The 27549-nt window shown below is 43.0% G+C and overlaps 1 protein-coding gene across 22 annotated transcripts in view; it reads right to left on the bottom strand.

Annotated features, from left to right (window-relative positions):
* The window catches only part of PTPRF (protein tyrosine phosphatase receptor type F), a 389399-nt gene that overhangs the window by 229685 nt on the left and 132165 nt on the right, over positions 1 to 27549 (bottom strand). For all 22 annotated transcript variants that reach the window (XM_075759629.1, XM_075759626.1, XM_075759638.1 and 19 more), the window contains one exon: positions 22919 to 23080. In XM_075759629.1, coding sequence (XP_075615744.1) covers positions 22919 to 23003 — 85 coding nt within the window. In that variant the 5' untranslated portion in view covers positions 23004 to 23080. The remainder of the gene's footprint in view (positions 1 to 22918; positions 23081 to 27549) is intronic.

A 27549-nucleotide genomic window follows, 5' to 3' on the forward strand; every position in this document is an offset into this window, starting at 1 on the left:
CTGCTTTTTCTCCCTATCAGCTTTTAAAACAGAAAAAGCATAGCAAAAAATAACATATTACTTCAAATCGCAAGATTAGTCTCAATTAAAGCAAAAATTACTCATCTGTTTCTTAAAATTCATTAGCAATAGCTGAAAACATATAAAAAATAAGCAAATCAGCATAAGGAGACTAACTAACTAGCCGTGGTAACTACCTTCCTCCATAAACACCGAGGCATTTTAATTCCCATGTCTGGAAGGACAAATAAAGTCTGCGGCACACTAAGCATCCTTGCCAAGTCCTTCCTCCTCCCAGCGAGCCAAAAGCAGAGTGGGAAGCAGAATCCAAACCACCCTGCATGCCCGGCTGGAGCAGTGTCACCAGAGCTACATCTGCTTTTAGAGGCTCATCTTGGCTTTTCCAAGAAGAAAATGGGTCCGTACAAAGCTGGACCACATCAACTGCCATTCCTGGTTTTCACTTACGTTCTTAAAGGAAGAAAAGAGCTACTGATGGTTTCGCTCGTGTTTGAGACAAGAGGTAATATGCCATGGCACATCCCTGGAGCCCTGCCTGGGGAAAGCGGGAAGGGTATCCCACCACGCAGCCCCCCGCAAGGGGAATCCCAACCAAAGCGGAGCAGATCCTGAGGCTGATGGGTTGAACCAGCGTCTTCTGTTTGGAAAAAAATCACCGATGTGCAAAAATCCACAGGAAACACTAAGTTTTGTAGATTGAGACCCAACCTATACGGCAGGCAAACTGTCTCCAGTGTAAAGCAACACATGACTGAAACAAGGAGATAAGGAAGGAAAGGGAGGGAAAACCGATTAAGGCCCCTGGCCTAATGCTTGAATATTTTCACTTCCTGTAGGGAAAATGACTGATATTAGTCAGCATTACCTGATAACGGGCTGGCTATTACGGGTTTATGGAGGTTTCAAGAGAACTTTGATCCAGATCACACATCCCATTAACAGAGACAGTAAATTAGTCTCACTTCCCATGACACAACGCACAGAAATGCAACTCACGTGTATAAATGAGACTGAGCTCTTTAATGAGTAAGAGTGCTAAAACATTAGCGCTACATCAAAAACATACAAGTTTGCGTGCAACAACTAGAGAAGAGCAAAAATGAATATCACTGAAAGAACATGCATTTAGCTTCGCAGAAAGCACCACAAGGGAGAGTTTCTTCCCTAAGAAGCCCCCTAATACTCAAGTTTCATCTATTTCCGCAAAGCATGCTCACATGGCAACTGAAAAAACGTCTGTGGCATTTGATTTCAAAAGTTCATATACTTAAAGAAAAGTTTTCCCCAAAAAAGTGCTTAGATAGAAGTCCTTTTCTGTGATTTAAGCAGGAACACCACTACTCAAAGTAAAAACAGGGAGCTGGCTGATGGGCAAAGCGCTGGCACTTTGAAGCACTGCAGAGGTCACATTGTGGCAGGGAAATGTTGCTCCGTAGCTTTGATGTAGAGCAGCTCACAGAAATATCTTTGTTATTTCACTGAAGTGCATTGCTGCTGAAGCCTCTTTCTTATCCAGTGTTAAATAAGCTGTTATTGTTCTTTAATATTAAAAAAAGAAAAGATTAGTTTCTCCATCAGCATTTCAGAGGAAAGTGCAACAGGCAATGTGGCAGGTCCTATGGGGGTCTAAATTGAGTTCACATTCGTTAGTACATCAGTGACTTCCAAACAAAAACCACAGTCAAATACAGCATAAATTCAGCTTGAACTCATGCCCGCCACAGCACTAGCACAAAGCCGGGTAAGAAACCCAGCATTCAGAGATCAGGTAATGAGGTGGAGGTGCAGAAGCTCACCTTTCCACTCCACCTCCTCTTGCTTTTGACTTAAAAAGGCTTTCTCTTTATAATGTAAATGATGTAATTTATACCTGCAGAAACACACACACTGGAGTGGGGTTTTTTTACATGTCTCTCCAGTGAACGTTAAGTATGGGAGAGAAAGTCTTGGTTTGGTTTTAAAATGCTGTGGAGATCCCCATAAAACAATTTCTGAAGAAAGCCACCGCAGTGGTTTGAATATCCTGAATGCTGCGAGTCGAGAAGGAAGAACATCTGCACGCATTTTTATGGTCCACTCAAACCTTAAGTGCTTTCAAACATACAGCAGCTACAACACTGCTTTAGATTTAAAAGATACAAGTCTATAAACAGCCCACATCATGATCTTCTCAATTTATCTAAAATTTCCTCCACTTACATTTACCTCATCCAGTTCCAGCAACAAATCTTTCATTTCACCAGTTTCCTCTACTCTTCCAGGAGACTAAGAGTAGTCAAAGAGCTAAAACCCAAGCAAAATCTGGAATAACTACTTAAAATGAATGAATTTTCTCTACCCCCAAGTGCCTGCCAGCACAGAGCCCTCAAACACCACCTGTCCAAACCAGCCAGATTCCCCCCACCACCACCCCCCTTAAACCCTTCTGGCTCATTCATGACTTTGTTCCTTTTCACTGAACTCCTACAGCTGTAAATGCACTTCTCTAATGTGCTGCCCGAAACAAGAACATGAGAATTTTCTTGAAAAATGGAGGAAGTTGGTGCGGGAACTCGACCAGCACCAGCTGCCCATCAGCATTCAGGGCGTGCAGCTGCTCTCGGTGGCATCCCTGGAATTCAGCTTGGCTGGGGAAAAAACAACTGCCACTGCTTTTTTCTGAAATTTCACCTAACCACTATAACATGCCTGTGTAGTTCTGCCCAAATTCTTACATGTGTTTTAAACACTTCAGTGAAACAGTTAAAGCTCAACGTTTATTTTGCAGGAGTGCCCTTGTTTGCACCGCTCCCTTTGTTGCCATCTGTCAGGCTTCCTCATGGAAGCTTCTTACAGGGAAAACATCAGTAAGGGCAAACCAGCAGGAATTTAGGCAGCCAGCCACTCCCTCCTCCTGCCCTTAAAAGGTTTGTGTCTGCATAATTTTAATAGGGATCTCTTTTTGCTCCAACACAGACACTGAGCACAGCATCAGCTACATCCAGATGGTGCCAGTACTTCAATACTCCATTTTATGTTTTTTTTCCCCTCTAACCAGTGCAAGGCCTCTTCATTTTCCACTTCCTTCTAATCACCCACCCAGATATCCCACGGCTGAGGCAAGAACATGCAATACAGAGCCACGAGTCCAGCTGTTAAAGCAGAACGCCCCAAATCCTACGGGATTGCAACAACCACCCTATCCCCGTGCAGGCACACAGACTCGCAAACTCCCCTGGCTGCTCATACACATGCTCAGCAGAAAATAAAGGAATTATAAGTGTGTGTTATCCCAAGTTTCTCTTCCAGTTCAGTATCAGGAAGGGCCCCTGCCTCCCACTCCACGTTTCCAAGCCAGTCCCGCAGACAAGCCTCACACATCATTTCAGCACAGTCCACCACAGCTCTCATGGGACATTTTCCCTTTTTTTTTTTTAAAGGATGGAAAGACTTTATGAGTAGGACTGCCTGCATTACATGTTTTCTGAAGTGCTAAGCACTTCACTTGAGTTATGAATCATCAACAGCGACAGCAGCAGAAACATCTTGTCATAAGCAATGAAGAAACTTCAAATTAAGTATCCCACCAAATAATTCACAGAGACTGCCGATCCAGTCAGGAGGACTTGCTTACAAAAATAATTTATAATTTAAAAATGATTGCTGGGACAAAGTATAACTCCCCAAAGAACTTAAAAAAAAAAATGTTAAATCACAAGAAGCGAAAGGGAAAGAGGGAGGTGAGAACAGGAGACCAGCATGTCTCCAGTATCTCTTGGAACTCAAAAATGCAAACATTTCTTGCATACCTGTAAGGTGATCCATCTGCAAACATGTTGAGAATAGGTATTTAAATTTCCCCAGGCAAATATACCTTTTCCCTCCTATTCACCCTTTTTGCAGCTTGAAAACTTGATGCTCACAGCCCAGTCTCAAGCTCTCCATATTTTTTATCAAGTCAAGTCATTGCTTTTCCGAGGGATTTGTAATACATGCCTCGGCATTAACATTCACATGATGGCACACACTAGAAACAATCTGGAACTTTTTGTAATCTGAAAAGTTATATGGTTTTGTCCCTTTAGTAAATGCTTTCATAATGTAACTGGAGCGGCATCATCTTCTGCATTTAGGTTACATTTTACCATTTTCCTTTAAAATTTACTCCCTCTATAGATTTTCTCCCCTTTCACAATTACAGGCATCTCCAGGCCTTCTGGGACACCAAAAACTGCTCTAACCCTGAGACTTTTCCCTCCCAGAGTGCCACGTCCCATTTATTACGCTCCTTCCAGCTTCTTCAGCAAGAAAAACTGGCAATTCACACCACCAGAGCCCTTCCCCACACACAGACCTTTCATTCCCAACGCTCTTCTGCCTCATGAACCAAATAATTTATTATACACAAAAAGGAGCTGTTATCGCATACTTAGAGCTCTCCAATCACTCAAAAAATACAATTAAGCTTAAAATGTGTTGGTTTCCTTGATTTCACTGTAGCCAGCTTATACACATACCCAGGCTACATATTCTACATCATTAAAAATAACTTTCTATACTCACAATATCTGGCTGCCTCTAGCTATAATCCAAAACAGAAGTTGATGATGCTATTTCAGACCCAATAAAAGTATTCCTCTAGTTTATGAGCCCTTTCACCTGCTTTCAAACCTCCCCACAAGGAATGGATGTCTCAGCACTGCTGGATCTGACCCCTTCATCTCTTGGGAAAAAATGCCCACCCATGTACGGTCCTGGAACTTGAGTCCTTGTAAAAAACGTTGTGCTTGGGAGAAATTTTATTTGTTACTACCCAAAAAAAAGCAATTTCTTTTTCTAGTAACATGTCCAGGTGCAGCAGGTGCTAAAAGGCAGCAGAATAAATGATTTTAGGCATGTGTGTATGCCTGCAGACTGACCTTCCGGTATACAGCCTAATGAAGATCAGAAATCATCAAGCACCCTGCTACAAATAACTTAAAACCTGGCATGTACGTTTAGTAAAATGTTCAAGTCACTTCAAAGACCTCTATCAATACAGAAAAGAGCTGCATTAAAATTCTGAGCCTTTGAATCTATTAAGCATTTCCAAACACAGGAGGATGAGTACCAGGATTTGTTCGGCCGCCCTCACCGCGCTGTTCTCAGGAAAAGGGAGTTAGCTCCGTTGGTCGGCATGCAGCCAGCACAGGTCCCTTCAATCAGCTCAGTGATTTAACAGTCAGTAAATCTACACCATATTTTTTTTTATCACGTTTAGTAAAAACACTGTTTCCACTTGGTAAAAACCAATGTGTTGCACCTCTGAGGGGCACCGGCACCGAACGTATCTGATCAGGTTTTCCCCAACACACACCACTGCACTTTGGTCCTGGAAATGGGAGAGGGACAGCGCAGGTCCCACGACGCACCAGCAGCGGTATGGATATCCTGCATGAGCTTCGTCTTCTGCACTGCGGCCACGCACCGACCGCAGAGGCGAGAGCCCAGTCCCCGGAGCCTGTGGTCCCGGCCGGAAGCGCTGGTGGTGCACGGCGTGGTTCGGCAAGGGCCATCCTGGATGGCGGAGCTCAGTGGAGGGGAGCAGCGAACGCACACGCAGGCTGGTAAATGGGATTCATTAATCAGGCTCCAACTGCTCCACTTCACTAGACGGGAGCTCTTTATAGACGCTGCCTCATTTATTTATTTTTTAAATGCCTAGATTAGTTTAGTGTGAAGCTGTTGAGAGATATAATTTGTCTGAGCAGATGATCTATAGATCATTGAATGAGCACTAACCAGGCTCTCGCAGCCCACAGAAGAAACCTACCGTGCGCTCTCCCACAGCTGCAGGCAGGAAAGATGAACATTTTTTCCTAAAATTAAGCCAAATGCATGCCATCCCTGGCAGCCCGGAGGTCAAAGAGTTGGCACCTCTTATAACGTGCTCAGCCCTGACTGCACGCAGAGCGGCAGCTTCTGCTTACACAGAACAGGGCTCTCAAATCAGAGGGAAATCAGCAAGCGATAACTAACCTGGTATTTGGTTGGGTATAGGCATTTCTATTACAAACAGCCTTTTCTGCTCACATCTGTGAATATATGCGTATTTAAAAAATAAATTATCTTTCATTCAGATTAGTTACTAGAATATCTCTTTCTTTGCTGAAACAGATTTGTTCCTATGGTTGTATCTACTGCTATTCTGGGACTTGGTATTGTCTTCCCACTATTGCTGCAGAAAATGTTCAGCAGCTAATTGCACAGTCAAGTCCTTTCACATAATTTTCACTTTGACAAGAGTAATTAAAAAAGCTAAACGGCTCGAGAACCAATTGATTAGGTCTGCAAGCAAAGCTCTGTTTAGGCGATCCTGAGATGCACGTGTACAGAACAGCAAGCTTTTACAAAACACGATTATGAACGTGTTCCTGAATGTTTATGATTGAGCGTCAGCTTCTTGCAAAATCTGGTTTTTTGCCCAATTCCTATCATATGTTATTTTAATATATGTGCTGCACATATACCATGTTTGCAAAATTCAGGAAAATTAACCTTATAGGACAAGTTAAAGAATATTTTCCTTCTATCTCCCATATTCACAGTGTCTCCAAACAGTCTAAGTTTGCAAATAGACTCCACCACCGCCCATCGTAGGAATGAACTACACGAGTTTATTTTGTCACTAATTTTGAAAGACAACTGTGTTGGTTTTGCGTGGCAAGGTTTTGGTAGCGGGGGGGCTACAGGGGTGGCTTCTGTGAGAAGCTGCTAGAAGCTACCCCTGTGTCTGATAGAGCCAATGCCAGCCGGCTCCAAGACGGACCCGCCGCTGGCCAAGGCCAAGCCAATCAGCGCCTCTGTGATAACATATTTAAGAAAGACAAAAACAGTTAGAGAGCGCTTTTGCAGCCAGAGAGAGGAGTGAGAAGATGTAAGAACATCTGCAGACACCAAGGTCAGTGAAGAAGGAGGGGGAGGAGGTGCTCCAGGCGCCGGAGCAAGATCCCCCTGCAGCCTGTGGTGAAGACCATGGTGAAGCAGGCTGTTCCCCTGCAGCCCATGGAGGGAGGATGAGGGGGTGTAGAGATTCCACCTGCAGCCCGTGGAGGACCCCACGCCGGAGCAGGTGGAGACACCTGAAGGAGGCTGTGGCCCCGTGGGAAGCCCGCGCTGGAGCAAGCTCCTGGCAGGACCTGTGGATCCGTGGAGAGAGGAGCCCACGCCAGAGCAGGTTTGCTGACAGGACTTGTGACCCCGTGGGGGACCCACGCTGGAGCAGTTTGCTCCCGAAGGTCTGCACCCCGTGGAGGAGACTCACGTTGGAGAAGGCCGTGAAGGACTGTCTCCCGTGAGAGGGACCCCACGCTGGAGCGGGGGAACGATGAGTCCTCCCCCTGAGGATGAAGAAGCGGCAGAAACACCGCGTGATGAACTGACCGTAACCCCCACTCCCCGTCCCCCTGTGCCGCTGGGGGGGGCGGAGGTTGAAGCCGGGAGTGAAGTTGAGCCCGGGAAGATGGGAGGGGTGGGGGGAGGTGTTTTAAGATTTGGTTTTATTTCTCCTTCCTCTACTCTGTTTTGCTTAGTAATAAATAAGATGAATTCCCTCTCTAAGTTCGGTCTGTTTTGCTCGTGATGATAATTAGAGAATGATCTCTCCCTGTCCTTATCTCGACCCGTAAGTTTTTTTTTTTTCATTATACCTTTTCTCCCCTGTCTAATGAAAGAGGGGAGTGATAGAGCGGCTCTGGTGGGCACCTGGCCCTCAGCCAGGGTCAACCCACCACAACAACGAATAACGACAACTTCTGAATTTTTGCCACTTTGTATACCTGCACCACAGTAAAGATGTTTCAAAGAGTAACCCTGTCTGTAGACACACTCTCTGTGATAAGGTGCTGAATCATCCGTTTGCTCACCTTAAAATTGCTCCCAGTCCTCCATAACAGGACTTCTAATATCATTACATTTCAAACTACATAACTGAAGTTATAAAGTAAAGGGCTCCAAAATTGCTACAGATGTACCAAAATAATGAGCTTATGAACAGTAATGAAATGGAAACTCTTGGAAGCCTGAGGTTACACACAAACTTAGAGATGCTCACTATAATTTTTTTTAATAAAGATAATAATTCTACTGTAAAAAGAGAAGTTGAAAGGGTTTTCTTTAAACCGCTTCCTTCTCGGTAAGTTTTGGTCAGTTACTGGCTATGCATCTGAAAAATTGTCATGAAACCTACAAGGTTTAAAGCTAATGGGAACTTGGAGCAACAATAAATGAGAAACTCCCTCCACGCATAAAGGAGATGGGTCAAACACCAGACACCTCCTACTGCCACCTCACCAGCAAGAAGATGCTGGTGCTCTTCAAAGCCAACAGCTTTGGCCTCTGTAGGAATATGAGGCATTAGACGCAGATTAGAGGATAGGCTCATGGCAGAGGTCACCAACACACATGAATAAATCTTCAAATAAAGCCACACTAACATCTGAAAGGGAGCTGGGCACACACAAGCCTGTCTGCAGTGTGGTTTTAAACAAAACTAGGAAATTTAGTGCCAGCAGCTTGGACTTGGGTCCCTCTCTCTGCAGCGGCATCCCACACCGTTGCTCCGGGCAGAACGGTAGCCCAGAGCCCCAAAACCAGCTTCTTTGGTACAGAAACCCAAAGGTTGCCTTAACATACCTGTGCAAGTTAATTGCCAAATCTTTCGAGGAAAGTCGAAGACTTAAAGAGAACTGTGTCTTTATATAAATAGATATGCCGAAAGAAGCCATAGGAAGGTTTCACACATTCGCAAATGTGATAATTTAGATGACAAATGTAACAAATTAAACCCAACTTGTTAGCTAATAGAATATTTAATTATGTACTATGAATGATCACTTAAAGATCTGGGAATTTAACCAATTATTTTCAGAAGGCGTGAAACGTTCCTAAGCACGAGGTTTTTTTTTTAATGTCTCAGCGCTGTCCCCCTGCACCTCCTTCCACCTTACCTTGTTTATAGCTCTATTCAGTAATAGTTTTTACTTGTTTCCTTGATGTCTTAATTTCCTGCAATAATACATCTGCCATGAATAATTAAGCAACGCATTTGCTGCTCACTGAAAGCTGAACAAGTGCTATAAATCAGTTCTGGGACCCTCTGCCAGCACAGACACAATCAGTGATCTGCTAATGTTGGCATTTCTTTTTGCAGGTGAGAGAAACGGAGCACAGAAACACCCGAGGAGCCTCAGCAGCACCGGGCTCCCTCACCCTGGTGCTGGCAGTTCGGAGAGTGCTTGTCTGCTTCTTCCCTTAAGCAGCAGGGCTCCAAAACCTGTTCTAGCAATTCCCTGGTGAGGGACAGAAAACTTAAATGTACTATATTCTTCATATTTCCTCATTTCTTACTTTCTCACATTCCTGGGTTGTTCCCTCTGATTTCCCTGCTCCACAGGCAGGAGGAGGAGGAGAGAAGATAGCCTGAGCGTGCGTCATCCCCTTCTCAGCACCAAAGTGATGAGTTGCCGTGGGTCCTTCACTGTGTTTCCACCCATTTCCTCCTGCTGCCTGTGGTTCAACACACCATACAGGCTACAGGATGGCAGCAAAGTGCTGAAGGATCATCTGTAGTCAGGCCCATTACACCCTCTGAAGGTTTATCTTGCTGATTCACATTCGCCCTCAGACAGCTGGGCATGCTGCATTTCTCACTTTTTTGTATATGAAGACTGATGGAAGATAAGAACGAACTACAAACACAGCAGCGATAACACTTTCCTACAACACTTCCACTCACATGCATATCGGGGAGAGGAACAATAAAACAACTTTCCATTACCAGAACAGCATCACCTTTTAATTGGAACGAGGTTTACAGCGCAATTGTTTCAAAGAAAGCTCAGCTGCAGAGCGCATGAGCCTCTCCAGCTTGGCAGAGCAGGTACGTTAGAAAACTAATCAAGCCCAGGTATCCAGCCAGGTCTAGGAAATGTGAGGGTGGTCATTACAATTCCACATGTCTTAATTTGAGAATCTCCCCGATTCACTAGAAGGTGCAAAGCCTCAGAAATTTTTTTTTTTTAAAAGCTCAAAACATAGAACAGTTCATCATTACATTTCCCTACAAAATACCCTCATGCAGAAACAAACCATGTAATGTTCCTGGGTTTAATTCTGTTGACAAAAGATTGTACGTATTTTTAAAACGTAACGCTTAGCAGCTGTGCTGCCAGTCTGCAGAGTTTGCATATATAGCTGTGATATTACCATACTCTATTATTCATAGCAGGCAACAGACTTCATTCTTGGTCTTGTGAAAAATAATAGCAGTTTGAAGCCAAAGTCTGACTGCAAAAAACATCCCAGCCTAATGGCCAGAGTTTCCAGAATTCAGGAACTCATGTAACGACCTGCATCTTGATTTAAATCAATTCATTAAAAAGACAAATTTCCTCTGATGTGTTTATGAGAAAGCTTTCCAAGAAGTACATGGCTTTTATATGAAACCCCGGAAAGGAAAAGCTTAGGTGGGCAAATAGCTTTTTCTATCCAAAACCAATATGCAACGAATTAACCATAATCTTATTACATGAAGCATGAGACACTCCTGTCTCATACAGTCTTAGGACTCCACTTACCAGACAGAAGTTCATGGGCTGATGTATAGTTATTCACAGGAAGAATAACTACTGGGAGGAGAAGGAAAAAAATCTTACACATCTTCCTTTCCACTACCATCGCCATTAAAGGCATTCTACACAAACATGCATTTTTAATACATTTTCCCTTTGATACACACAAATAGGTATTAAGACAGATTTTAGTCAGAAGGTCTTACAAGACCTACAGCATCCTTTGCAATTGTCACACAAAGCATTTTTTGGTGCCAGAAGCCATTCCAATGCACCCTTGGTTAGTGTTGCTCTAGACAGCAAGCAGCATCGCTCTCCTGAAGTGGTCCGACAGGCAAACTCTCCAACCCGCTCCACTGCAGCACGCACTGTGTTGTACAGTCCGGCACAACCACACCAGCTTCGTTAGCGGTATTTGACAATCAGTGCAGAACAGCAGAGACATTTGGTGCTACGACACAAACAGGCTTTTGGGCATCATGGCAGCAACCACCGCACACGCACCAGAACTCCCCATCCTGGTCCAGCAGCTGCCGGGCCAGCAAAGTTCCTGCAACCAAACCTCTACATATATGTATAGCATGATAAAGTCTCAGGGCAGACAACTACCAACAGTTAAATACATATCACGTACAGAGAGGAAAAAAAAAACAAACCCAGAACTACTTGTTACAACGTGCAGGGCTGAATTCACTGTATGGCTTCAAAAGATGAACCACGCATCGTAACAGGCAGCTGAAAGACCTTTAGTCAGTGCACAGACGTGGGCAAAAAGATAGCAAACCTATGAGGGTTCATGAGGAAACTACATATAGAGGATATTTTAAGTCTCATTTTGTTAGTGGCATAGTCTCCCCCATATTGTCCTCATCGGCTCCTTTTGAGGAGAGCCAGAAAGTCAGAGAAGGGCACTGAGGGGGACTGAGGGCCTGGAAAATGCTTTCAAAGTCAGATGGAAGAGAGTGATTGTTACTTGAGAGGAGGATGAAAAAAAAGACAGGATACAAATATCAGAGTATCAGGCGACCTAGAGAAGACAGACTGGCAGCCTGTACCTTTCTGGTTCATAAAGGAAGACAAAGAAACATTCGATTTAAGAAGTAACACTGGCAATTCAAAACCTAGATGAGGGAACACTCTCTGTTCGTACATGAGATTCCAGAAATTCCTCCAGAAATTCATTTCAGTGCTCAACAACCCTTCATGTCAGCAAGCATTGCTCAGTGCCTGACCTGACCTTCCCAGCTGCAGTTCAAGCACATTATTTCTTCCCCTAGCACTGGGTGGGGAGGACTGACTTCTCCTCAATCAGTCCTTCCACTCTGGCAGTGGGATGCTCAAGATGAGATGTCATTTCATTGGAGGCCTTATCAACATGAGTAGAGTAGAAAGACCATCTAATGTATCTTCAAGATGGTACTCCTTATTTCTGCATATCACTGTGATGTTTGTCCCTCTCAAAACAGCATGGCACTGTTGACTCCTGTATGGTTTCTGATCCATTAGCACTGCAAGACCTTTTCTGTACACCAGATGTCTAGGCAGTTGTTTCATTCTGTATTTATATAGCTGATTACTCCTATTTTCAAACATCTATCCACATTTCTCCTTATTGACATGCATCCTTTCAGACAGTTTCTCCAATTTGTACAGATCATTTTGAATTCTAATGGTGTCCTCCAACATGCTTGCAGCTCTTCCCAGCTTGTTGTTGCCTGCAAATTTAATAAGCATGTTCTCTATTCTATCAGAGAGATCATTACTGCAAATGCTGAATGCTACCAAACTGCCAAATACCCACCCTATGAGCAGATGTTTCACAGGAAAAAGTCTCATGAGGGAGCACTGAAAGCTTTACTAAAGATAAATGACATCTACTGCTACTCCATTCACAAAGCCTGTTATCCTGTCATTAAAGGAAATTAGATTGATCTGACCTTGACAAATCTACACTGGGCATTATTCCTTTGCCCATATATATGTGGATGCAACAATATTTAGAGTTGTCGCAATCGATAATGCTTTACAGGAGCAATAATAAAAGTCCAGCTTCTTACAATTTCTAATTTTACATAGGAAATGGGAACTAATTTGGGTAGGATGAGAAAAGGGAAGAGTAGGGGATCTTTCTTTTTGCACTTCCCTAAAACATGTAGCATTTGTTGGCTATCATTGGAGGCTTATATTGGGGTAATTCTGGGATAACTAGACCTTGAGTCTGACACAGTCCAGCAATGATTACAACACAAAATAATCCATAGTCTCTTCTGCAATTTGACATAAACCTGGAAAACACCATGTGATATACTGCATCTTACTCTTTATATGTTAATTGGAGTTTCTTTAATTCCTCAAAATTACACAGGAAACTGTTCTCACACAACATACTACAGATTAAAGACAATGCCAGAAATTTTAGCTAAATTTGCCTCAGAAAAAAATGCTTTATCTGCAACAGAAGGCTGCGTGTCTAATTGAAAAGATGCTGAGCAGTGCATAGATGCTGACTGAACAATACATATTCCCAGGGATTCTGCCTTAATGTGTAAAAAAAACCCCAAAATCATACTCTGCTCCTAGAGTAAAGGCCCACAACTCTGCAGCCATAGCAAGAGAGGCCTATCTTAGCATTTGAGGGGAAAAAAAACCCCAAACTTAGGGAGTTAAATCTGTTAAATGTTTCATGCATTTACTAAGGCAGAATCAAGGTTCAACAGGCATCGTCAAGAAAGACAAGTCCAAACCCTCGTGGCCTACAGTACAACCACAGAGCAACTTCAACGAAGAAAATTCTTTATTTGCACAATTGCCTCAAGAAATAGACAAATGCACTAGAACACAAACTCCACGGTGTTGATGTGAATTAATTCTCTCTGCCTACGTTACAGGCTATGCGCTGTAGGATCTGGAGGACTCTCTCTGCTGTGCACCTCTGGGTCTTTGAAAGGCTGAGATGAGAGCAGCTCTGGCTACATTCACAGAATGAATATACAGGCAAATTAGTTACACACAAGCTCAAACAGCATCCTTTACTCGCATGCACTTAATAATTTAGCATGAAATCCCCTTTACATTATTCAGCAGCTTATTTTTCTATGGGTCACTCCCTTCCACAAATCAAGTTCCATTTTCTCTTGACTGCTGAAGCACATCCGTAGTAACGTCAGATGTTTTCACAGACATTTTAGACTTGAGACCTACGAACACCATCACAGTTTGTTTTACAGGGTACAAAAGTATTTTTCTGCTCTCTTTGTTTTTAAGAGCATCCAAAGACAATTTTTGCAGAAAGATCCAAAAAACAAATGCCCAACTCATAAAATACAGCCTCCTGACTTGAACTTTGGCTGAAGACCAAGCAGGACACATTTCAGCCATGAAACAAACTCGTAAAAAGCTGAAAACAACAGGTTGTAACTAAAGAACTTTGTGTAACCCCTGATAAACTGTGTGTAATGGAGCATAAAGTATGTTGGAAGTCTATATACAGCATGTATAAATGACAAGTGAACAGCCAGGACCATTACCTGTTACACCAAACAGGAGCAAAGGGAGCCTTTCCAGCTCTTGGACTACCCTCACCATCCTCCTGAGAGCTATACTAAACTCTTTGTAGTCAGCATGCCAAGAACGAGAACACCGTGCCAGGACAAGGCATCCCAGTCCTTTACATGGGAATACGAAAGTATTTTCTCTGTTTTCTTCTTCAAGTTTTACTGATTCGTCCTGCTAGCATACCCATTTATTAAATGCCCTATAGATTAGATACGGTGAATGCACGAGATAAGTTCACTTCTCTACAGGTTTTCTTGCATCCTGAAACTACTGAAAGCTTCTGTTTGGTGCTAAATAGGATTAAAATACATAGTCATCATATCAGTATTTTAACTGTTTTCAGCATTCCACAATTTCTCAATATTTTTCACCACTCATCATTCAGTTCTTCCCATGAATCTTCCCTCATGTAAATTATACACTATGTAAGTACAATATACCTGTAGCCTTCCTTCCAAGCTGTGTTTTTTTCAAATACAAAGATTTTAATCCTTTCTGAAACCAATGCATGCCAACTCTCACGTTTATCTCAAAAGAGAGAACTTCAGTTTCAAGTTTGAAAACCAAACTCCACACTACATACGGCCCCACAAAAAAAGCCAGAGCTTGGCCACACGCTCACGTCTCCCACCCGCACAAGCCACCAACTGGGTTTGACAATCGGGTGAAAACGAACAGTCTGACCTGCCAGGCACGTTTGTGGTAATACCAAGACTCAAAATGGTTATTACAAACAGAGTTTTTCAGGGGCAAAAGACCTACATAAGTAAAGCTGTTGAATATTTCCTGGCCTCTTTAAAACCCCTTTTTCAAAACAATATTTAACAAAAGTAACACAACAACTGTTGCACTAACAGTTGAAGTGAACTTGGCTAAAAATAAATCCAAAGAAAACACGTAGGTGTTCTGCACTCTGATATCTAAGTACAGAGGCTCAAGAGTCATCGTCTTTTCCTTCCCACGTGGCAATTAACTTGCAAGGGCTTTTATCACTCAACTTTGAGGTGAGCCAACAAAGTCATCACATGTAGACAGAGTTTATAATAATAATAAAAAAAAAAGAGACAAGAAAAGCAGCAAAAGAAGAAAGAATTCCCTGAGTGAAATCTTCCTTTTAAATGTGCAGTATTAACCAGTGCCAACAGCGGACTGATTATGGTCCTTTCTATGAGACCATGACTACTTCCAGAAAACCCAGTACTGGCTTAAGCAGAATAACCACACGTAGCAAAGACAAACCAAGTCCAAACCTCTTCTTGACATGCTGACTTTATCCAGAGCACCAACTCAAAACGATCATCTTTGGTGCCACGAACCTCTGTTGGAAAATAGTGGTGTCTCCATTTGCTTTAGGTTTTCATCAGGTACCATCTATATGTCTCAATTCAGTTCCACAAAATACATTCCTGGAAGTTATATTGTTAATTACTGGGGGGAAAAAATGGAAATAATGAGTAATACAAGCAATAAAGAGCCATCCGAAAAGCACAGCAGGACTGCAAGTTCATTCCAGCCTATACTACATGAAATGGAATATATTCTGTAATTATTTCTTTTTAATACCATGTGAGTGCCCCTTAGTGTGAAGGCTTAATGTTATGATGCATCAGAGAAAGCCCAAACGTAACTGACATTCAAGGCAAGGTCTAGCATTGCAGGCTACAATTCAAATACAAATGTAAAGCCATTGTCCACTATAAAAGGTGCTTTGGTTAATTCAGTAATCGTATGTCAGTAAAGCGTGCAAGGCAAAAGACCTTTCTATGACTTAAAACTTTCAGTAAGCACCCTACGGTGTTTTCACACCGACAAAGTAAATGAGATTTGTCTCCGGCATAGACAAAGCACCGATTCTCACAAGAGGCGCAATACAGCATTCATTAGAATTACACCACTGCTTTTCAGCTACCGATATGTAAAGATAGATATCTTACCAGAGAAAAAGCATCCATGAACAGATGCTTTTTTTTTTTTTCCTTTTTAAACCAAACATGTTCACCATCAAAAAAGATTGACTAACATTTTAAGCAAACATATTTCATACTCTAGGTTGTTCACAAAAATGAGCTTGATCATCTTATATTACAGTATCATTCTGAAGCACCAATATAACGAACAGATAATCGAAGAAACAAAAGAAGAGCATCCATATTACCACTTCATTGCTTTTTACAACTGCTCAGCTAAAACACTGAAAGATCCAGCAGACCGCATACTTTTCCCCCATCTGACATAAGTACTACTAGTAGCAAGCAGCAGCATAGCAAACCATATTATTTTATTAGTTTCCTGGCACTCTTTTCCATCTGCAAAGAATGTTACCATCACTACTATAGGATATTTTAAATGTCTCCTTAAAATACTCACAGCAGCCTCTGCAAATAGTCACAACTGATTAACATCTGGGAATAAACGCAACTAACTTGCAAGTAGATTTGGAAAGTAAAGGATAAGCTTTACCAAGATTGGTACTCAGCTAACAGCAGCACAGGAAGATTACCTGTACAGAATTACTCGGATGACTGGATGAGCTGGGATCCAAGAAAATGCATTTTAATGCTTAAGGGCAGATATTCACAAGGAAAAAACCAAGTCACACTAATGAAATAGGAGTTCACATCCTGGGAATCAGACGCCCAGAAAGGGCTTTAAAGGTGATTGTGGAGGACCGTGCTACCAGCTCAAGGCTACGGATAAAAGGGCTAACATGCCGTTGTACTGTGGCAAGATGTGGCCACTTCTCTTCTTGGCCCTGGTCCCTTGACTTTAAAAAGAAACCTATTGAAAAGTCTGGAAAATCAGAGAAGAACTCTATAAAAATTATCTCTCATCAGAAAAATCAAGACCAACCTATTTTTCTACAACAAAAAGGACAAACTTTCAGTTTGTCTAACTCCTACTAACTTGCTTCTCAGGGAGATTGCATTAAATAGCAGGAGTCTCCAGCCTAGCTGACACAGGTTACAACATGCAGTGTCTGAACCCAAAAACCACATAAACGAAGCTTAAAATAAATACAGATTTGTAGAAGTAATGATTACTTGCCCTTTTTAGAGATCACATAGGAGACAGGTAAATTCTGTAGCATTTAGTCTTCAAATCGTGATTTGATAGCCTCCTAAAAGCTACGTGCTAGCTCATCCACAGCTGTTAAAAGCAGATGCAGAAATTACTAGCTGAACTTATACAGCCTGTGCTATGCAGGTCAGAGTAGACGACTATACTGATCTGATTTCTGGCCTTAAAAATCTATGAATCTACACTGAAGATAAAATTTTAAGCAGGTAGTTTCACTGTTTTTCTATATCACCAAGCCAATAAGCACGCTCTGTCTCAAAGAACGTGTATTAAATATATCAGCCCTTCAACGTTTGCCGCTGTGCTGGATAATTTACATGGACACTTAAACATAGGAACTCCCTTGCGAAGGCAAGGGAGATGCTCTGGCTACACGGCTGAGTCTGAATGATGCGAACAGCAGTGAGACTGCTTAGCCCTGCAGAGCAGCAGAAAGTGGGTTAAACAAGGAGCAGTGGTGTAGAGGCAAAAGCCAGAGCCTACGCTGTGGTCTTCAGGCAAACCACTGGCCCCAGGATGTCCCTGATGACTGACAACATGCTCAGAGCTGCCTGAGAGCAAAACCCAGGGTGAGCCTGTCTGAAGTTACCTACACCACCTCTTTGGGCTCAGGAGCCACCACTTGCTGAAGGATAGAAGATGACACCAGGAAGGGATCACGATCACTATATATTTATGCTGTTCTTACATCCTCCATAGGTCTTTGTACTGACCATTGCTGGATAAGGGATTCGGAGCTAGGGGGACCTTTGACCTAGCGGCTGATGTTGATTGATGAGCGAGGTTGGCTTTATGAATAAATAAAAAAGACAAATGGCAATGCTGTGACCTGTTGTAGGTAGCTACCTAAACAAATTCATATGACTCCTGCAAGTGCTGGAGCTAAAAGGGGCATGGCTATAAATGCAGAAAAGAAGATGTGTTATCTACTCTCAATGTGTTGTTTGCTCTCACAGCATTCCTCCTACCTTGATATCTGCAACGCTCAGTTACAAGCAGGCAACATTTTTAGAGAGATATATATATATATGATGAATAAGGACACCAAAAATAAAGCTGCACAATAACTGTGGTTAATATTTCAACCTGTCCCTTAATGATGCAACCCCAATACCTCAGGCACAGGGCTTTTCCAAAACAGTATTTTACATGTTCTTTTCACTGATGGAATTTGTCAAGCTAGTCAAGCTGGAATTGCAGAAAATTAGTATTTACCTGTGCTACGATACCTGGATCCGATCGTACCAATTACATATAATCACTACGTGCAGTGTTTGGGGACAGGCATGCAAACAAAGAACCCAGCAAGCAGAAACAGATACAAGGCAGCAGTGGAGAAGCCTCAGGTCCAGCTTTTGGGATGGGACCCACTGCCCAGCTCCACGAAGCGGCTGTTTCCCAGGGCACAACAGCAAGTCCGTCCCGCAGGGTGGCCCAGAGCAGCTACGTTTGGAGCTGAGCTGTTGTTGAGGCATCACTCAGGCTATAAAGCAATGAAGGCAGAGCTGAATCAGGGAGGCAGAGCCAAATCAGGGTGTCAAAATCTGCCACATTACTCCTAGGTCCCAGGAACACAAAACAGTAACTGCAGAGCTGGGGCACACAAGGGGAACCGAATGCCGTAGCAAACGCTCCAGTGCTATTCTGTCCAAATAAAACCTCTGGTCGGCATTTCAGGTGCAATGCAAAATCCCTGGCGAAACAGAGCTCACCTGGAGCGGCAGGTCTAGAAGGGGCATCAGTACTCTTCCATTTCTCAACCTTCACCAGTACAAACATCTTGTCTTCCTATTTTCTTTTTTAATGTCTCCTCAATCCAATTAACATCCAAGAAACACAGTCGATGAAAAAAATAAATCTGTACGACACGCATACCTTTCAGATATAAAGTGACTATCTCTCACAATGGGCAGGGCAGCCTTGAGACACTTCAGACTTAGGGTCCTTGCTCACCAGAGCTGGTGAGAGCCAGAGTCCTGCCTTCCCCAGCCCCAGCTCACTGCTGCAAGCTTCCCCCACCCCCTCAAACAAAAGCCCGAGTGCTCTATCTTTAGAAATCAAAAGGTGCAAATTGTTTGTTTACCACCTATCACTTCACAGGTAGTTGGCCTAATACTGCCTTAGTTCTTTCCTTCTACAAGGTCACTTTTGAAGTGGTTTTCTTCCTTAAGCTCTTTGAAATTCTGTGTAAGACAAACCAAGACATATTTCGGTTAGGAAATACTTTGGATGGGTCACCCAGACTTTTCCTTTGCCTAATGGAAGCTGTGCCCAGGACTTCAAAAACAAAGCCTAATTTTTAAAAAAACAAGTCAACAACGAAACACATTGCTGATGATTTCTGATGACAGTATTGATTTTTTCCTGTTTTCTCTGCATTTTGTTTTGAGAGGGGATTTTTTTTGTTGCTTTTTATTTTATTAGAGTAAATGACATATTTCCAAAAGCTGGAAAAGAGCATCTTTTAGCTGACAATTGAACTGAACATTAAATGAAATCTGCAAAGCCATTTTTCTCATGCACAATCAAAAGCTGACAGACAGGGAAGCACAGAGTGCATTAAAAAAACCCACAAGCAAGCTGAGGGAGAAAGTGTAAAACAGCCAGCCTGAATCAGCTCCGAGCTGCTCTAATGGAATTAGGGTCACCCTGACAGAAACACAGTCAGATCACAGAGAAAATTTAATAATTTCTTACTGCAGTCTGTAAAAGCCGGGGAGGATTTGAAAGTGCTTTCTGCCACATTAGCACTTCTGTATCCACCGTTCACACGCACGTGCCCCTTCCCACTCACCTTCTCCTCCCAGCACCCCACCAGAGCAGCTAGGAAACCACTGCTCCCTTCCTGCTGGCACGGAGGCACCCAGTGAACCCCTCTTTTTCTGCCACACTGCCACACGTTTAACCTTTGGATGCCCCTTCAATTCCTCGGCGCTGACATTATTCACAGCTCCTGTGAACTCAATTCCAGGAGAGGCATCATGGCACGCACCCGGCGCTAATTCTGCTAGGCGATACATATTCAATCTGTTTTATCTCAGGCGTTAACATCTAGCTATCTGCCAGCTGCCTAATTGTCAGGAAGCTACGGCAGTGACGCTGAAATGTGTTGCGACGAAGCGCAGGCGGGGAAGGTAGGGAAGCCCCGGTTGTGGTGCTCCCCGAGCACCCAACCACGAGCCAGGGCTGCAGCACAGCCCACCCCCAGCCCTCTTTCCCTGCCCTCAATCCTCACTGCTCCTGTAAAAAGGTGACTTTGGGGACTGACTTTAGGAAATCCAGGGATAACCCTGCTCCCATTATCAGGTTGCTTTTAATTGGGGAAATGTAGGAATGCTTTGCAGATACGGAGCCTACCCATCCCTCCACTGCCTCCAAGCAGCACTGCAATGGGGAAAAAAGAAGAATCACAGTCAAATCCCAGGAACAGCCGTATTACATCAGGAATCCATTTAAATAAACAGTCTTTGACTGGAGCCAACAGGATGCTTAGGGGACAAAAAAAACTGAAGAGGGTGCATATGTGGTGCTCCTTTCACAGCATCCCTCTCTAGCTTTTACAGTAAGCTCCAGTGTGCATCGATTATCATACCTTCCCCTTGCCCTTCACTGCTGTCCTCAACCAGGGCTCCCCAATGCCGTATTCACTACCGTATCTTGCCTGCCTGCACCACTGATGACAAGACACGAAATATGCAGGGTTTGGGGGTGTTTTTTCGCCCCCGCAGAGGTGCAGAGCAGGCCCTTTCACACAGCTCCCTGTCACTGAGAGCTGGTGGCAAGATTCAGTGGGGTAAGATAATAGAAAAGCTGTAAGTTGCTAAAATACACAGAGCAACACTTTCCATCCTGGGAAACACTCGGTTAATCCATGGTGGCTGTGGTGGTTAAAAGGTTGTTGTCCTCCAGATCTGCCTTTCCAGATTAGGAAAAAGTAATTCAGAGTCAGTCTGTGCCAGAGAAGGCGGGGTACATAGATATGCTTGCTTCTCAACACAGAAGCATTCCACATCTCAGACACCAATATTTGGATCTGGGCTTGTGAAATGGAGCCAATTTTGTTAAATTTAAGCATGTGGAAGTATTCTGCAAAATTAGCAAAACATGTCTACTACAAGTTATCCTCAGGCCAAGAACTGTCTTAGGACATCTCAAGCTCCACCTGCTTCTGCGTACCTGATGGAGTGATGCTTCTCTCCTTCACAGAGGCCAGGATAAAGGAATTCTTATACACCTCAGAACATTAAACACATACTTCTCTGTGCCAGACTCCAAAATGGGCTACAACGTGTAGACATAAAGTGATCTGGATAAGCATCTTCCAGCATCACCAGCTGCCAGGGAAGAAAGCTGAGGAAGGAAAACAGCTGCTGCCCCCAGTTTAACTGGGCAGCTCAGACTCATACAGACTACACAGTAATCTGCTGCCTATGCAAGTCACCCCTAGTGATGCCAAAAATAGTGAATTTGTATCTTTCTTCACATTCCCCCTTCACTCTTCTCTCCAGCTTCTCTAAATCTATTCCTTCCCATTCAGTCAAGGGTATTTAGGACCCCCAGTCTTTTTTCTCCATTCAGCCAGGCTCCTACCAACAGGTATCAAGATCTCCTTTCAACTTTCACAAAACTACATCTTAATTATAAGCCTGGTGACTAAAGCTGGAGTGAGAAGCAGATGGTTGGTGGCAGCTCAGGAGGTGCATCACGGTCACCTCTCTGCTCCGACTCAAGTGTCCCAGGAGTCCTAGGTGCTTTCACAGGCACAGAGTATTCACAACTGCCAGAGTCTGCAACGAATGTGCAAATGTTTGAAAACTGAAAAACTGGTTACTGGTAAAAAAAAAAAAAAAAGGAAGATGGCTGCACAAATACTTGGGGATGGCCTAGCAAATACAGACAAGTTATGAGAACCAACACTATGCAAAGAACCCACAAGGTTTCCTGCATTCTGCATAACTCATGTGATGGGAAATTCCTACTTCAAGGTATTTTCAGTAGTCCACAATCAGGCAAGTTTCTCTCCTCTTGTCTGTCCACGAAGGCATTTTGGGCACAGCTTTCATCCTGGCGTGGATGGGGCTAATCAAAGCCAGTCACAGCAGCACCGTAAGACTATCAGGACAACAGGCATGGACACACAGCTTAAAGCACAACCACAAGGAAACATTCAACTCCAATTCTGCTGAAATACAGGTGTAGGAGAGCTACACCAGAAGGTAGAAACTCACACCCTTTCCCCAATAGCTCTCAGTCACCTGCTGACTCAGGAGGGATGTCTCAGTACTACACAAATTACGAGAGCTGGTAAAAGAACAAGGAAGATAAAGTAACAGGGATTACTGCGACCCCAATACTTCTCTCTTCCTCCGCCCCCAATTTTCTTCACTCTTCTGTACACGTTAGAAATCAAATTGTCAGGTTTTGATCTTGCAGCTACTACAGAAGCTCTTCCTGCGCTTGAATAGATTTTGTCAGTCTTTTTAGTTCTATTTGTGCCCCTTTGCACACATACTGTCTATCTGCATTGTGCACATTGGAAAATAAAGAGATTGCGGGGCGAGGGGTGGGGTTATCCTTTAGTCCTCAATGTATCCAGTACAAACCAAGAAAGTTTGATATTTATTGAAAGAAATTTTGCAATGTATTCAAGCTTTCTGAAACTGAATGTTACTTACTGTCCGCTCCTGCTAAAGGCAGCATCAAGCAGCAGAGGATGGCTGCTGGCACAGTGAGTACTGGGACACAGAAGTTAGGCACCATATTCCAAAGCAGAGCAAGTCCTCTTCAGTCTGGGGCAAGTGGTCAGTACATCCAGCGTTACAGACACAGACTTACTCCTGCAAACCAAGAGAGGAAGAAAAGGAAAATGATCAAATATGACACACAGATTAACAATATGCCAATATACCAAACTACATTGTAAAGATACAGCTACAGATACTTTTAAAGTGAAATTTAACTCTCTTTCCTGCTTGAGCAGTAGAGCTCCACATTGATATCCCCAAATCCAGTAAGCTGTTTTCAAGGGTCATGAAACAAATGCATGCCCATCTCCAAGTTTATCTTAATGTCCAGTCTCTATCATGGCCTATTAATACATCCTTTAGCTGTTCTTATTGACAACAAATAGTTCTGACGTTGCATGTTGCAATACAAGAAGTAGTCTTAAGCTCATGTAACTCTTCCTCATCTATCTGCCCAAGAGAGACATGCTTGATTGCATATGTAGGGTGGTTTGTGGTCAACTACATGTTAAGCATAGCTTGGCCCATCCAGCTGGGCTGGTGTACACCAGACAGCTCTTGACAGGTCCAAGCAGGAGAAACAGAAGCTGAACTGCATCAGCTGTCAGTTCACAGAGCTACCAGAGTCCCAGCAGAAGGTTATTAACAAAAGTGTCTATAAAGAGAAGCTTTACTCAAAGCAAACACCTAAGCTTCAACCTCCCAAAAATGGAGAGGAGGACTGTCTAAAAGGATTGAGGATTGGATATTCCTTCTCCAAAACAAAGCAAATTATCTTGGAAATTTGCTTAACCTGAGCATCTGCTTGAATATAGAAATATAGAAAATTCCTTGAAACCCAACCAAAAAAGGCAGGTATTTAGAAAGAAAGCAATGTCTGTGTATCTGCCGCCTTTATCTTTTCATGAGAACACACTCATTTTACTTTCACCTGGAAGTCCAAGGTCTGCCTGTTAAGACACGTTTTTAAAGGCACTAGCAAGCCCCATTCCCTCAAAGTTGACAACGCTCAGCAGGGACAGGGGCTTACTCTTTCAGTGCTGGGCATCTCAATGCAAACAAGCAATTCAAAAGTTCATGAGATTCTCCTTCACTAAGCTGCAAGAGTTATCGAAAGTTGGCAATACAGCATTAAAATGAAAAAAAAATTAATGCTGGCAGATGCCAGCCTGAGATTCAGCAGCCTGCAGAGGGCAAAGAGGAAATAACTTGAGACCGGAAGGTTTCCCGACTTCAACAGTGCCCCAGTGAAATGAGGTATTCAGTAGTGTACATGTAAGAATGATTCTGCATCCCATGAGTATCTTTGGAGCAAAGCATCTGCAAGTGCGCAGGCTGTACGTGGCATAACCCACTGCTCTATTCGTGTTAGCAGAGATTTCAAAAACATCTTCAAGAACTGCTCTAACAAAGGTATTTTCACATTTTGCTGGGGTTTTGGAAGAGGAAGTGTATTACTTTTTTTTTCAGAACCACAAAGCTTTTGATAGAGGTAACACATGTTACAAACATGTTTACATCTGACAAAAACACAGTGTTCAAAGAATGCCAGCAATGACAGTGCTCAGGGAAATCCACCAGAAATCTCAAGAGAATCTACCTAGGCAAATATTTACATCGCATCGTACTAACAAACAGCAGATCATGATTCTTCTCCATTCTGTTACTGTATTTGCACAGTAAATCTTTTCACACGTTATAATATCACACAATACAGAGAAATTTTTATTTATGCAATGTCTTCTACAGCCAAGACATCTAAAAATACTTTACAAAATAACCTAGTTCTAACCTAGATGCAGAGAGAATACTGATCATCTCATCCTGCTTTTATTATCTCAATGAGAAAGCATAAATCCAAGTAAGCTCAGCAGCAAGATTCTGAATACTGCAAGAGGCTCTTCGTACCAGCCACACACTCAGTTCTCTTTGTTGCTCTCCAACCTCCATATCCTCATTCATCTCTCGCCAAAGAATTACTAAAAGCACCATTAACGTGTCTTACACCGCAGAGACATATATGGATAGTTGTATCTTTATAGGTGCATAAGCTCTGTTCCAACGGGAAACTCTTCAATCCCCAAACCATTTGCCCGGTGTTAGCCAGTTCTCCAGATACGGCCCACACAGGAATAGGAAGAAGTGCCTGGATTAAGAGTGAAGATTGTATCTCTAAATTCTGCGTGCACAGTGCTAATTTGCGCAGCCTGGAGAAATGAACCTACTGAAGCACACTGAAGTGCATTATAACTGGCTCAACAGCAGCCAGAATCTTAAGAGGCTGCTCTTCTTGGGGGCGGGGGGACACACGCACCATCAAGGGTTGAAATTACTGTGTCAAAACTAATGATGTGTGTCAAACTCTCTTAGATTAGGACAGAGAACAAGTTTTACAGGTGGTGCTGAAAACATCTTAGGTATGTATCAGACCAGACTGGGGATGAATAGCTTTCAGAGAGCTTTTCCTCTTTCATTCACTTCCATTAACAACAAAAGAGCCTGATCTAATGGTGTATCTTGAGTGCCGATTGCTCTGCAGTCATGTGAATGGCACCTCCACAGCTCTCATTCAGGACTAACTCTCAGGAACACAAAAACCTCAGCTAAGGAATAGGTCTGTCTCTCCATTTCTCTCTTCTTTCAGCAAATGTGATCAAGCTTCTCTCCAGTTTCAAGCTTGACAGATTTATAACTTTCCTCTCAAGCCCATGAGATACATACAATGTGCATCATGCAAAACTGATGAATTGTCAGTAACCCTACCAGATGCTTTATAGACTTGATCTTTTTGCAACTGTTTAGTGCTCTATAATAATTTACCATCTGGTAGAAAAGCTAGCTTTTCTAACGCAAGAGTGCTGTCTGTCCCTCCAAAGTTAATAGAGCACCTTTGGCCCTTAACAGGATCAAACTTCACCGCTTCCTCTTTCCAGTGTTGCTCTTCCTATGGAAAAGTTCTCTGCATTCAATATTTAAAGCCCTTTAAATTGGAATGGTTTAAAATTTTATAAATCTCAGTAGCTGTCATTCTCTTTTGAAATTGAAAATACAAAAAAGCCTCTCCCAGTGGTTCAGCTCTCCCATTTTTAGAAGCGAGGTACTCTTCTCCCAACAAGACAACCCAATATTCAAAGCAAGGTGACAGGGTGTTAGCTGAAGCTCAGTTAACCCTTAGAAGGCCAGTGTTACTCTGACAGTTGTGAACAGCTGTCTCAAGCCAACGCTAAAGGCTTCCTTTCCTGGGGCTGAAGAGCAGCCCAAGACAGAAAGTAGCTATAAACCAAATAATTTTGGTAGATTTTGGTAATGAGCTAAACAGGTACAGAGTCAGTATTGGTTTGGTAAAACCAAGTCCAACAGCAACCAACCAACTAATGCTCTTAAGACTCTTAGCCCGTCTTTTGCCACAACCACCTCGTGCCTCTTCACGCTGCTCCCTCTTGCATCTGGAATCACCTCCCGTGCACCAGAAGACCTCAAGTCCCTTCATTTGAAGGGCTCCCTTAATCTCACTGCTTTGGCTAGCATCTCACAACTAACACTGCATTTGGGAGCCCAGACTCTGCAGAAGAAGGTTTTTCAAAAACACACATACATTCTCATTGCTACTTCTGCATCTGGTCCTGGCAATATTATCAACTCTAGACCACGTAACCCAAAATAAGGCTGAGGCTAAGCACTCCAGATGGCTTTGTAAAAACAGCTTTGAGTTTAGCAAGCTAAACTCCTGCCTCTGCTGCAAACTCAGTGTTAGAACTACTGAGTGCTAGTTTGGCAGAAAACTAGAAAGCAGGAAAGCACAACAAAAAAAATAGCAAACTTCATTTAAATATAGCTGATTTTGCCGTGGGGCAGGTGGACGGAAAAGAGGTGGTCTTGAGAACATTTTTGAAACCTACATGGTTTGATTCTTTCAGACAAGCAGAAAAAGCTGGACTCATTTAAAACAGAGCCAAGAATACCAACAGCTCATATGGTACTAGGAAATTCTGGCAATGAGCGTGTCCCACAGGAGACAGCAAAGAGATTAGAAAAAGCAGTCAACTTTAAAGAGTCAAGAGGAATTTCAAATCAGCACTGAATAGCTCATGTTCTCTATGAACTCTTCTGGAAGCTAAACTGAACTGAAGCAAGTGTCACGTGGGTCACTAGCCGTGAACAACACGGTGAAGAAAAGCATCCCCAAAGCAAGCCAGCCTGTTCCAAACCAGGGACAAAAATATTGCACTAAAACCACTTCCTAAGTTTAAGCTACTTTGCAACCAAAGTATCTAACAAGTCAGCACAAAAACGTTCCCTCCAGGAACCCCTGTACATCCACGGAACTGCCAAGTTCAGTTGTGTGTGTGACTACTGACACTGCATTTGCTGTGAAACACAGTTAAGAGACTCTCTAGAAACTTAGAGGATAGGAAGGTAAGCCCAGTGCACGAGCACTGTCCTTATCTGACCTGGAGACATAACAGTGTCTTTTCATAAAGGAACCTGAAACAATTCTGTTTGCTTTTCAAGGTGGAAACTTCTTACACATTCTCAGCGTGAGCCCAAGGACGTAGGTCAGA

This window comes from Balearica regulorum, chromosome 8, assembly GCF_011004875.1.
Source record: "Balearica regulorum gibbericeps isolate bBalReg1 chromosome 8, bBalReg1.pri, whole genome shotgun sequence".
In the NCBI taxonomy this organism is placed as follows: Eukaryota; Metazoa; Chordata; class Aves; order Gruiformes; family Gruidae; genus Balearica; species Balearica regulorum.